Raw genomic sequence first — 14,079 nt, 5'->3', positions numbered from 1 at the left:
TAGACAGTGTGGGGGGGGGGGGCGGAATTGAAAGTGAAAGTAAATCAATCTTTACTGTAGCAACCACTAGGGGGGCCAAACTGCAACTCCCAGCATGCCCAGAGAGCCAAAGGCTGCCCAGGCATGCTGGGAGTTGTAGTTCTGTAACATCGGTCCCTTCAGATTTAGCAATTTTCATTAAATTTTTGAAAATTGCTGCTCTACTTTGAAGCCCTCTAATTTTTCAAAAAGTAAAAGTATGTCCATTTTATGATGCCAACATAAAGTGGACATATTGTATTTGTGAAGAAAAATAAAATTTATTTGGAATATCCATTTTCCTTACAAGCAGAGAGCTTCAAAGTTAGAAAAATACAAAATTTTGGGATTTTTCACCAAAAAAGGATGCAATTAACGCCGAAAATTTACCACCAAAATAAAGTAGAATATGTCACGAAAAAACAATCTCAGAATCAGAATATTCGGTAAAAGCGTTTTCGCATTATTAATTCGTAAAGTGACGGTGGTCAGAATTGCGAAAAAGGGCTCAGTCCTTAAGGTGAAAAAGGGCTGCGTCCTTAAGGGGTTAAAAGACAAGACCCCAATGACAACAAAACAACAGAAAAAATAGTCACTCTGGACCCAGAGACCATAGATTGTGAACAGCAGTCTGAGTCAGTCACAGAGGCCAAGGTAAAGAATGGTCAGGGAGTGACAGGGGATGAGGACTGTAAGACCAAGTTGGGTAGGGCTGTGGCCCTAGTATACCCTATCAGGGAGATGTCGTGCCACTAACCCTGCTCGCTCAGGGAACTGTCGGGGCACTCGTCCTTGAAAGGACGACCCCTGCCCCGATCTACCCCTTTGTCAAACCCTGTACTATATGAATAATCAGACCGCCCGCCCGCCCAACACGTTTCCCCCCCAAGTCATTGAGTTCGTCAGGGGCTACAGAGCAAAAACAACCAATATCACAAATATAATCTACAGCTTGATAACACAGAGTGCAAAACAAAAGCCAAGGCCAAACAGGTGCACCAATTACAATAAAGTGCACCATATAGAATCAATAATACACACCGCAACCACATCCCATAAGCTTAAGCACCCCTCAATAATAAGTTACAGTGCAGGGAGTAGCGATGTGCTAATGACCCAGAGCAGAGCCCTGCTCCTGTGTACTGACTCACGTGACCCACAGTGGCGGTCTGCGAGATGCTGGCATCTGTAGTGGCAGAGTGCACAGCTATGGCGTCTGTTTTCCGCAATTACATTGAAATCTGCAGCAGAAAATCTGCACAGAATACTGTACGTGTGAATAGACCATTAGGGATACGTTCACACGTACAGGATCCTGTGCAGATTTGATGCGCAGGATTTGTAACTGCAGATTAGAAGCTGCGCTCAGTCATTTAGTTTACATTGAAATCTGCAGCAGAAAATCCTGCGCATCAAATCTGCGTATATGTGAACGTACCCTTAGGGTAGGGTCACATAACGGATCCGCAGCATATTTTACGCTGCGGATTCACCGGTGACCTGACCCATAGTGTGCCTCCAGCTGTTGCCACCCCCGCCCCGCGGCCTGCTCCCAGCGGCAATCCCCTGCTCCAAGCAGCCACACAGGGGACTGCGAGTCGCCGTGTGCATGCGCAGTGTATTTGGATATGGCGGCTGCTCTACGGTGTTCGGGTATACTGCCGTGCACTCAGCGACTTACAGGCCCCTGTGTGGCTGCTCGGAGCGGGGGATTGCCACTGGGAGCAGGCCAGGGGGCCTGGCAGGGGGTGGCAACAGCTGGAGGCACAATATAGGTCAGGTAACCGGCGGATCCGCAGCGTAAAATATGCAGTATTTTCCAGCATTTGCAAAACTACAACTCCCAGTATGCCTTGATAGCTGAAGCAGTGTTAAGTGTGACCCGACCCTTACAGTGTAATCTTTCCAACCCCTGGCAAAATTACAACCCCCCACATGGGGCTGTCAGTGCATCCTGGGAGTAGTAGTGCAGCCACATGCTGGACCCCGCTTCCCTCCAGATTGTCAATGGAATTCAGAAATAAAGTCTCCTGTAATAAGACTGACATGTTGCCATCCCCCATTATTGGGTCACCACTTTAAAAAACAGAAGGAAAATCTTCTTGGCGGGGGCAGGAGCGGCGCTGAGGACACGCGGCATATTGAGCCTGACAGATCTGGGGCAGCGAGCGCGGAAATCACTCTGATAAAACTTTAAGCAGCACTTTATATGAATATTTCAGGTGGAGGAAAGTGAAGAACTCATGTGTTAAAGTTGCGAACAGAAAAACGTACGCGTGCGGCTCGCTCTGTGGCGTCATATGAGGTGGGGGGAGGGGCTTAAATGGGACTAGAGGCTTCTGTGTACGGCGTATGTACGGTACAAGAAACAAGATAAGCCATCAAAGGGTTATTCCAATCTAAGGGCGCGTTCACACTGAGGAATAGGAGAGGAATCCTCGCGTAAAAATCCTGCCGCGGAATTTACGTTTTATTTTTGCACAAATTTTGCGGGAAAATCGCCTGGAGTTAACACCGATTTTCCGCGTGGAATATAGAAGGAAACTTTTTTTTGCTGGACTACAACCACCAGTTGAAATTTCCCTTTTTATTTATTAAATTTTTTTCGTGCGGAAACGATTCCAAGCAGAATTTTTTTTTCTACCATTGACTTCAATGGACTTCTGCTCGCATATTCCCCCAAGAAGAATGAACATGTTCTTTCTTCTAGCGGAATGGAATTCTGCGGCGGAATTTACGCAGTGTGAACAGCGCAGAGTAAAATACATTGAAGTCAATGGCAAAGCAGATGTTAATTATTTCTAAGCGGAGAATTCAAGAGTAAATTCCTCTTGAATTACTCAGTGTGAACGCAACCCAATACAGTATTATAGGATAAGACCGTGTTTCCCAATCAGGGTGTCTCCAGCTGTTGCAAAACTTCCCGGACAGCTACCTGCAGCTGCCACTAGAGGGAGCTTTAGAGCTTGTTAAAGGAGTAGTCCAGTGGTGACTCAGTGGTTTACAACTTATCCCCTATCTTAAGGATAGGGGATAAGTTGCAGATCGCGGGGGGGTCTGACCCCTGGGGCCCCCTGTGATCTCCTGTACGGAGCCCCGACAGCCCGCGGGAAGAGGGCGTGTCGACCTCCGCACGAAGCGGCGGCCGACACGCCCCCTCAATACAACTCTATGGCAGAGCCGAAGCGCTGCCTTCGGCAATCTCCGGCTCTGCCATTGAGATGTATTGAGGGGGCGTGTCGGCCGCCGCCTCGTGCGGAGGTCGACACCCGCTATCTCGGCGGAGAGCCGGGGCCCCGTACACAGAGATCGCGGGGGGCCCCAGCGGTCGGACCCCCCGCGATCTCAAACTTATCCCCTATCCTTAGGATAGGGGATAAGTTTTTCACCACTGGACTACCCCTTTAAAGACAGAGCATTATCCTTTTATTCTATAGCAGTGTTTCCAAACCAGGGCGCCTGGTTTCGTCCTGCGTCGTTAAGGGAAGTAGGTACAATAAAAAAAAAAAAAAAAAAAGTATGGCACTGTAGACACATCCATTTTCCTTTAACTTAAATGTTAAAAAAAAAAAAAAAAAAAAACGTATACGGTTTGTATACGGCTTTTAAACAGGACACAAAACTGTAGTAGACTGTAGTTTTGTGCACAGTAAAAATAAAAAAATAAAAAATTCCCTTTGGGCTACGTGCAGCCATGACTCAGGACGGCGCTCGCTCTCTCGGGTAACACGACTCCTGGAAGCACAAAACTCAATTAGCAAAAAATAATCCGTAACTAGATTGCTGTGCGGCCAACGGATAAAATTAGCGCTAGAGATCGTACGGGGGTAGAGGAGTCAGATCGCGGTGCGGAGCCCGGAGAGCGGAGTGTTGGAATGAACAGAAGGTTTTGACAGGCAGGAGAGGATATAAAAAGACGGCGTGACTAATGCCGGCATCTAGAAATAACGCCCGCGGATCGGAGCGAGCGGCACGTGTGCCATTCATAGAAAGAGATTGCTGGAAAATCGCCTGCGCAAAAAACGTGCAGCCATCTCTACACAGAAATTCATGTGGAAAGGATTTATAAAAATCTTACATTTTAATATATAAAAATTTTTAATAAAAAAAAAAAAACCTTGAAGAAAAGCAAAGTATTAATGTCAGATGTAAACCAAGGATGTCAGGGCATGATGAGAGTTGTAGTGCAAGAGCTGCAAAGCCACAGGTTGGGGGGGCATTTTCACACAGTGAAAATTTTGCAGAATTGGCGCCCCGGAAAACAAAGGCGCATTTCCAGGCGGATTCCACAGAAAGAATAAATGTTTGCGCCTCTGCTGACACCGGAATCAGAAATTGCGCGGCAGATGGGAGTCTGCTGCATCGGAATTCCAGAGCTGAATTTTTTACGATGGAGATTCCGCTTGGAAACTCTCGCGTGAACATGGTCTTTGGGTAGGTTCACACGTACGTAATCATATGCGCAAATTCCACAGCAGAATATGTTGTTATCCACTGATTATAAAGAAGATCTGGAGCCATAGACAATTACCCCCATCCACAGGATTAACCAATCTGTTCTGAATCGAGGAGCCACATGACGTTATATGATCAGTCATTACTGTCCCCTCAACTGTCCCTGTGTCACAATCATTAGTGTCCCCACATCTCCCCATAGTGTCACAGTCATTAGTGTCCCCCTCATCTCCCCATAGTGTCAGTTATTAGTGTCCCCTCATCTCCCCATAGTGTCACAGTCAATAGTGTCGCCTCATCTCCCCATAGTGTCAGTTATTAGTGTCCCCTCATCTCCCCATAGTGTCACAATCATTAGTGTCCCCCTCATCTCCCCATAGTGTCAGTTATTAGTGTCCCCTCATCTCCCCATAGTGTCACAATCATTAGTGTCCCCCTCATCTCCCCATAGTGTCAGTTATTAGTGTCCCCTCATCTCCCCATAGTGTCAGTTATTAGTGTCCCCTCATCTCCCCATAGTGTCACAATCATTAGTGTCCCCCTCATCTCCCCATAGTGTCAGTTATTAGTGTCGCCTCATCTCCCCATAGTGTCACAGTCATTACTATCCTCTCATCTCCCCTTGTGTGTCAGTCATTAGTGTCCCCTTATCTTTCCATTGTGTCACAGCTGTCACGCTATGACATCATAAGGGGGCGGGGTATGACATCACTAGCTCCCTGCACCAGCTCCAGCGTTTGGAAAAGTTAAAACAGTTAAAACCTTTGTAGAGGACGAGAGATGCAACAAAAAGAAAAAAAAAAAAAAATTTTAAGAAAGTGAAAGGGCCTGATGTCTTCTCTTCTGCATGATGTAATCACTATATATATATATATATATCTTTAGCGCAAGAGGAGAACTACAGCTGCTGCAAAGACAACAACCTCCACCTGCCGAGGTCACAGACATGGCCAGAAATACCCCGACCGGTCAGCGGCCAAAATAAGCTGGAGAATTCTAGATATATATCAGATACTCAAAAAAAACAACTTTACATTGCTGGGAAAAAAAAAACAACTTTAACCCCTTAAGGACTCAGGGTTTTTTCGGTTTTTGCACTTTTGTTTTTTCCTCCTCACCTTTAAAAAAAAAAAAAAAATAATCATAATTCTTTCAATTTTGCACCTAAAAATCCAAAGTAGAATTTTGCACCCCCAATTCTACTTTGTAATGACATCCGTCATTTTACCGGAAAAACTACAGCGAAACTGAAAAAGAAAATCATTGGGCTACAAAACTGAAGAAAAAACACCATTTAGATTTCTACACAGTACATATTTCTGTAAAAATGACCCCTTCTCATTATTCTGTAGGTCCATACGATTAAAATGATCCCCTACTTATATAGGTTTGATTTTGTCGTTTATTTCTGGAAAAATCATAATTACATGCAGGAAAATGTATACGTTTAAAAATGTCATCTTCTGACCCCTATAACTTTTTTTTATTTTTCCGCGTATGGGGCGGTATGAGGACTCATTTTTTGCGCCGTGATCTGAAGTTTTTAGTGGTACCATATTTGTATTGATCCGACTTTTTGATCACTTTTACTTAATTTTTTCATGATATAATAAGTGACCAAAAATGCGCTATTTTGGACTTTGGATTATTTTGGCAGGTACGCCATTGACAGTGTTGGTTTAATTAATGATATATTTTTATAATTCGGACATTTTTGCACGCGGCAATACCACATATTTTTATTTACACTTTTTTTTATGGGAAAAGTGGGGTGATTCTTACTTTTATTGGGGAAGGGGTTAAATGATCTTTAGTAGCCTTTTTTTTCACATTTTTTTTAAGCAGTTATAGCTCCCATAGGATAACATTGATCAATGATTCTGCCGCTTGACTGCTCATGCCTGGATCTCAGGCACTGAGCAGTCATTTGGTGATCGGACAGCGAGGAGGAAGGGAGGGGCCCTCCTTGTGTGCTCCAGCTGTTCGGGACGCCGCTGCGGCGGTCCCGATCAGCCCACTGAGCTAGCCGGGAGTAGTTTACTTTTACTTTAGACGTGGCGATCAACTTTGAACGCAGCGTCTAAAGGGTTAATAGCGTACCGCACCACGATCAGTGCCACGCGCTATTAGCCATGGGTCCCAGCTGTTGTTAGAGGCCTCACGTTATAGAACGGGAGCGGAATCAGGGCATACAGGTACGCCCTGCGTCCTTAAGAGGTTAAGGGTCTATTCACAGGTACAGTATTCTGCGCAGATTTTGTGCGGAGGATTTTATGTCATTCAGTTTACAATGAAATCTGCAGCAGAAAATCCTGCGCAACAAATCTGCACAGAATAATGTACATGTGAATAGACCCTAAAGGGGTACTCCGCTGTAAAACTTTTTTTTTTATTTTTAAATCGACTGATACCAGAAAATTAAACAGATTTGTAAATTACTTCTATTTGAAAATCTTAATCCTTCCAGTACTTATCAGCTGCTGTATACTACAGAGGAAGTTGTGTAGTTTTTTTTTTGTCTGACCACAGTGCTCTCTGCTGCCATCTCTGTCCATGTCAGGAACTGTCCAGAGCAGGAGAGGTTATCTATGGGGATTTGCTCCTACTCTGGACAGTTCCTGACATGGACAGAGGTGTCAGCAGAGAGCACTGTGGTCAGACTGGAAAGAACTACGCAACTTCCTCTGGAACATACAGCAGTTGATAAGTAGTGGAAGGATTACTTTTTTTTTTTCTCCCCTAAATAGAAGTAATTTACAAGTCTAACTTTCCGGCATCAGTAGAAAAAAATAAAATAAAAGATTTCCAGGGGAGTACTCATTTAAAGGGTTACTCTGCTGCCCTGTGTCGGAAGCTCCACTCGCAGCGTCCGGAAGTTTATTGTTCCGAACGCTGCATGCGGGCTTCCGTGTTCAGGGCCGCCCCTTGTGACGTCACACCCGCCCCCGAAAGTCTACGGGAAGGGGGTGCGATGGCCGTCTCGAAGGACGGCCCTGAACACGGAAGCCCGCACACAGCGTTCGGAACAATAAACTTCCGGACGTTGCGAGCGGAGCTTCCGACACAGGGCAGCGGAGTACCTCTTTAAATATAACACGAGGTGGAGTCACAGATCGTGAATGTTTCCTAAGGGTATGTTCCCACCTGGCGTATACGCAGCGTATTTCACGTTGCGCAAAATTTACAGTAGCAGCGGTAAATACGCTGCGTATTCCTCGCTCACTATACACACACACTCCGCCTCCAAAACTCACTGCACACATATGGCTGCGGCTGGAAAGCCTTGAGTGTATAGTGAGTGAGGGATATGCAGTGTATTTCCCGCTGCTGCTGTAAATTTTGCGCAGCGTGAAATACACTGCGTATACGCCACATGGGAACGCAGCCGAATGGTTATGATACATACGAGTTTAGTGCAGCCTTCTTCCCAAACCTTCGGCTCCTCGGCTATCGCTAAATCTACAACCCCCTTCGCTCGTCCCTACATGCTGGGAGTTGTAGTTTGGAGACAGATGGAGCAGAGCTGCAGTAAAAAGAATGGAGAACACGGAGGCCGCTGGAGCTTATTGTTACACCAGTTATCAATGCAATTACCTCCTGCTAGGCCTGTGCTTATACCCAGCATCCAAACTATAAAAGCAGCGCTGCAGGGCAAAGCATGGAGGACATAGAGGCAGCCTGAGCTTATTATAATCAATTATCAATGCATTTTATCAATGCAATTACCTCCTGCTAGGCCTGTGCTTATACCCAGCATCCAATCTACAAAAAAGCAGAGCTGCAGTGCAAAGCATGGAGGACAAAGAGGAAGAATGAGCTGCAGTGCAACACGAGGTGGAGTCACAGATCATGAATGTTTCCTAATGGCAGTGTTTCACAACCAGGGAGCCTCCATCTGTTGCAAAACTACAACTCCCAGCATGCCCGGACAGCCTTCGGCTGTCCGGGCATGCTGGGAGTTGTAGTTTTGCAACAGCTGGAGGCACCCTGGTTGGGAGACACTGCCTAATGGTTATGATCCATAAGCATTTAGTGCAGTGTGCTTTCCAACCTGCGGCTCCTCAGCTATTGCGAAAACAACAACCCCGTAGAGCGGTAGTTTTGGAAAAGATTGGGACGAGCAGCGCCGCATGGGGGGGGGGGGGGGGGGGGGGGGGGGACACAGAGGTAAGGACAGGCCACCAATGTGTTGGGTGGTATACCGGTTCATACCGAATACCGGTAGGCTTTTTTCTGTACGATGTGAATTTTTCCTATACCGCAATACTGGTCGGGTCCCCCCCCCCCCCCCCCCCCCATCAAATGAATGAATTATCAGCCGCAGAGGAGTTGCAGTGGCGGCGCTTTAAACGAATGAGATGCGGGCCGCAGCAAGCTGTCACCTCCCCCTGAAAGTGCTAAAAGCCGGCTTGCAACTTAAATCGTTTCCAGCGCGGCAGCCCGCATCTCAGTCATTTAAAGTGCCGGCAGCTCGCAACTTAATCCTTTCCAGCACCAAGGTCTGGGGGACAGCCATGGGGGGTGGTGGAACGGTTTAGAGAAATATAGCAGCACCAGGGGGGGTCACATATGATTAGATCCTCAGCAGGTGGGGGAGGGGTGGGGGGTTGTGGTTAATACCGTTATATACCGTGGAACCGCCATAACGTACAAAAATACCGTGATATGCATTTTTGGTCATACCGCCCAGCACTAATGTCCAATAGCTGGGGAAACTCTATCCCACATAGAAGCGGGTCCAAGAATTTAAAGGAGATCTGCAGTCTTAGACACTTATCCCCTATCCGCAGTATAAGTGATAAATGTCTGATCACGGGGGGTGAGGGGGGGTATCCGACCGCTGGGACCCCCCACGATCTCCCATACGAGGACTCAATTGCCGCGGCTAACGCGCGTGGTCGACAATACGCCCCTTCCATACAACTTGATGGGAGAGACGGGGGAGGCACGAATGTGTCATCTCCGCCTCTCCCATAGAGATACATGGAGGGGGGTGTGTCAGCTGTGGAAGACACGCCTCCAGCATGGACAACTGCAGCAGAGTCGCCCCCCGCAATCAGACACATCCCCTATACTACAGATAGGGGATAAGTGTCTAGGGCTGCAGACGTCCTTTAAAGGGGTCCTCCACTGGCCAGGGTTGGAAACATTTAGTTGCTCGCACTGAGAGTGTCGTCACGCCCCCTCCCATAGACTTGAATTGAGGGGGTCGACCCCCATAGCGCGCACACAGCGTTCAAAACCAAAATGTTTCAACACTGGCAAGTGGAGTACCCCTTTAAGATACAAGGGGCAGCAGGTTGCACTGGGAGGACCCATCGTTATCTAGATCCTATGGAGTTCTATACCAGTCAACGGGGACCTGAAAATCTGGATCAGAGGAGTTCATGTCATGAGAGGACGATCTGCTGCGCCTGTGGAAACCATGCGGAGGACCAGCGCGTGCTTGCTGTGGCCCCTACACCGATCAGCAGGGGCCCCGGGAGTCAGACCTCCCCCCCCCCAACTGATCACATACTGATGGCCAATAAATCAATAGATTATACAACATTACAGACCTGTAGATGATTTACAGGGAATCAATATCCCTCATTACACCGTCAGCCGGGAAGATGGGAGGAAACTAAAGTCCAGCGCTGGTCGGCCGTCCGTTCATACTGGGCAGTACGGTTGTCAAGGCAACGATATTGACGCCTGGCGAGCTTTTTTTTCTGACGAATGGGACTGGTGCACGGAACTCGCCGAGCGTCATACGGTTGCCGCACCTCTACCGCACAGCGCCAGCCGCGTCTCAACGCACCCTACCGAACAAAGAAATTCCGCTGCGGCAGAGTCCTATTGCTGTCAATGGGATTCTGTTGGACAGTGCACACTACGCAATTTCGGCAGCAGGACCATCTGCCACTGAATAGAGAGTGGAAAATATTGCCGGCTATAGGGACTGGCGATGTCCTTGTGGTCCTAGCACAGACTGTCCTCGGGATCTACGCCCGGATAAATTCCGTAGTGTGCATGGACTCTAAGGGTACGTTCAGACGAGCGCACCCACAGCGTAATTTACGCTGCAGATCCGCCGCTGAAGGACCCCTGGCAATAGTTGCCACGCATGCGCGGTGTACTCGCACACATCGCAGCTGCTCCCCCTTCTCCATGAGCTAGGCCGAGAGCTGCCGCGATGTGCGCGTATACTACGCCTGCTCGCTGCGACTCTCACATCGTAGTGCGTCTGCTCATAGCGGCATATTACTGTTTTGAGCAGGCACATGTAAAGCCACCATGCAGGGTCCTTCAGTGGCGGATCTGCAGCGTAAAAGACCACAACCAGCGTGCCTCCAGCTGTGGCAAAACTACAACTCCCAGCATGCCCGGACAGCCTTTGGCTGTCCGGGCATGCTGGGAGTTGTAGTTTTGCCACAGCTGGAGGCACCTTGGCTGGGAAACACTGCCATCAGGTGAATTACCTGCCCACATGGTGGATTTTTTTACGTCGTAATCCATTGGAGTTCCACCTAGGAACTGCGTCCCAACAGGATCGTGCGCTGTAGCTCAGAAATAAGGAGGAAAAATACAAGTATCCAATCGGATTCTGCTCCAGGTATCCAGAGTCCTGAGACCTATCACCGGCACCGCCCCCCCCACCGCACCACGACCACCGCCGCACCCTCACCGCGACCGACCCCTGCACCGGCCCCATCCCAGAACCCTGACTCACCTTCCCAGTTGCTGCAGGGACCGTCCGGGGAGGGTGGTCCGGGCCATCCATTCTGTAGTGTCCGGCAGCATTCCGGGTGGAGGGTGAACCGGTCCGGGCTGTCCTTCTCCGAGGGTCCTCTTCTCCACTCCGGGCAGGCTCCGGCCTAGTAACGCTGCATAGACGCCACTGTGCAGCGACCCACCTGACGTCACAGCGTAGCGGCGTCTATGCAGCGTACTGGGCCGGAGCCTGCCCGGAGTGGAGAAGAGGACCCTCGGAGAAGAAGGACAGCCCGGACCGATTCACCCTCCACCCGGAATGCCGCCGGACACTACAGGAAGGATGGATGGCCCGGACCATCCCCATTACAGGTAATTTTAAATTTTTTTTTTTTTTAATTGACACGGAGGGTGGGGGAGGGGTCCGACCGGTATAGCGGTATGGGCAAAAAAAAAAAACGTATCCGGTTCAAACCGGTATACCGCCCAGCACTACGGTGGGGGGTGCGACGCGGTGGGTCGGGGCCGTCGCGGTGCGGGCATTATCGGCAAGATAATTGCCGATACCGATAATGCCCAAAATCGTGATTATCGGCCGATAATCGGTCGATCCCTACTACAAATCCCATAATTTCTCGCTTGCAAGTGTGAAGTCACTTTAGGGTAGTTCATAATAAAGAGTCTGTGTACTGAGTTTTCATTCTCCCTCACAGATCAAATGCCGACATATACCGTGGCGGAGAGAAGCGGGTGCCACTCATTTCAGTGGCCCAAACCTTATACGCCATTTTTTTTTTTAGCCAGACTGAAAAGTGCGGTCTGCTGCGATGTCCAGTTCCGGTTACAATATCGTGCATTTGGTTGGGGCCATTGAAATGAATGGCACCCGCTTCTCTCCGCCATGGTATATGTCGGCATCCCGTTCTCGGCTGGACGTTGACTGATACCTGTGACGGAGACTCGAGTCTGTGGTGTGAACAATCCTTAAGGCAGCTATTCGCGCCCCCACCAAAACCTCTTGCCATCTGTTGCAGAACTACAACTCCCAGCATGTCACAAGCTGGAGACATTAATCTAAAACTGTTTATTCCCAGCATGCCCTGATAGCCTTCGGCAACCAAGGGAGCTTCAGCTGTTGTAAAACTACAACTCCCAGCATGCCCCGACAGCCTAAAGCAACCAGAGCTTCAGCTGTTGTAAAACTACAACTCCCAGCATGCCCTGACAGCCTTAGTCAACCAACGGAGCTTCAGCTGTTGTAGAACTACAACTCCCAGCATGCCTGACACCCTTCAGCAACCAATGGAGCTTCAGCTGTTCTAAAACTACAACTCCCAGCATGCCCTGACAGCTTTCGGCAACCAACAGCTTCAGCTGTTCTAAAACTACAACTCCCAGCATGCCCCGACAGCCTTCACCAACCAACGGAGCTTCAGCTGTTGTAAAACTACAACTCCCAGCATGCCCTGAAAGCTGTTGTAAGACTACAACTCCCAGCATGCCCTGACAAAAAAAACCTGGTCCCCTGACACTTTCTCTATGAGCTGCGGAAGGAAACGATCGGCCGGTTACCATGGTGACGGACACAACATAAACTTGTCAACAGGGCAAAACCTAACCCCACGTAGGGGGCGGGGATTTTCAGTAAAGGGGTGTGTTCTGATAAAGGGGGCGGGGCTGCTACGTGTTTCGATTTCACAAACAAAACTATAAGCAGTAAACCTGCAGCTATGACTCACCCCCCCTCGGAGATAGGGAAGGGGCGGGGCCAAGCAGGTTCACATGACCTCACGGTGTATGAACTCTGATAGAGGTCACGTGACGGATGATGATGATCGCGGCTGACATTGATTGACAGCGGGAGGTTCTGCAGCGGCTGCGGCTCCTTACCGTGGTTGTCCTTTTGGCTGATGCTGTGGGTCCTGATGAGGGAGGAGAGGCGGCGGATGTCTCCCTTGAACACGCACTCGTGTACGGGGTAGTAGGTGCCCGGTTTGCTGTCCCCGTCGCTGCCGGCTATGGCCGGGTTGGAGGGGGCGCGGATGACCCGGTGGTTGTTGCTGAAGCTTTTGCTATTCCGGTTCTTGCGGGTGAAGGTTCCCCCGGCCGTAGCCTCCTCGTCGGGCTCCAGCAGCTCCTCATCCTTACACGGCTTGTGGTCCCGGCGGAGGGAGCGGATCTTTTCGCCGGTCATTGGAGCAGCGGGGACGGGGCAATACGAGGGGGGGAAAGAACACGGGGCCGCCCCGTATGGAAGGGAACAGGAGCCCCGAACATGCGGCTTCACACCCGGGATATCCGACCACAAACAGAGCGCATCCTCCTCCTCCTCACCGACCACCCGCGGCCATCTTACCGCGCCGCTATCGCGTAGTCTGTCACCTCCGAGAACTCAGCTACATCGGTGGGCGGGGACAAAGCAGCTGACGTCAAGACGACTGGGCGCGCCTGCGCAGTCACGTCTTCATGGTGAAACGAGTGACGCCTGGAGCATGCGCAGCCAGCTCTACGAAGTGGGCGGTCGCAAACTAGTGACGCAATAGGCTGGGGTCACTGTCGGCCGTTGATTGCACGGTAGTCTGCGGTTCATCTACTTTACGTTTTAGTTTTACAACAGTTGCGTACTTGTGCTTGTTTATTTAAGATCTGTTGCCCATGGCAACCAATCAGAGCTTGACTTTCATTTCTCTGACTGCTTTGGTAAAAGGAAAAATGAGAGCTGTGACTGGTTGCCATGGGTAACAAAGATATTATTGGTAAATTAGTGGTTTCCAGAATGTGGATCAGGGCTGGACTGGGGATAATAACCAGGACTGGGGATAATAACTAGGACTGGGGATAATAACTAGGACTGGGGATAATAACCAGGACTGGGGATAATAACCAGGACTGGGGATAATAACTAGGACTGGG

General features: G+C 49.2%; 1 protein-coding gene across 1 annotated transcript in view; it reads right to left on the bottom strand.

Moving 5' to 3' along the window:
• The window catches only part of ANKRD13C (ankyrin repeat domain 13C), a 46,256-nt gene extending 32,569 nt beyond the window's left edge, over nt 1-13,687 (bottom strand). Inside the window, exon 1 of the mRNA XM_056532738.1 lies at nt 13,057-13,687. Within this exon, the coding sequence (XP_056388713.1) occupies nt 13,057-13,360 (304 nt within the window). The 5' untranslated portion in view covers nt 13,361-13,687. The remainder of the gene's footprint in view (nt 1-13,056) is intronic.
• Between the last annotated feature and the right edge of the window lie 392 nt (nt 13,688-14,079).

This window comes from Hyla sarda, chromosome 7 (assembly GCF_029499605.1).
Source record: "Hyla sarda isolate aHylSar1 chromosome 7, aHylSar1.hap1, whole genome shotgun sequence".
NCBI lineage: Eukaryota > Metazoa > Chordata > Amphibia > Anura > Hylidae > Hyla > Hyla sarda.
The sequence above is the reverse complement of the archived record's forward strand: the minus strand, read 5'-3'. Positions and strand labels throughout refer to the sequence as shown.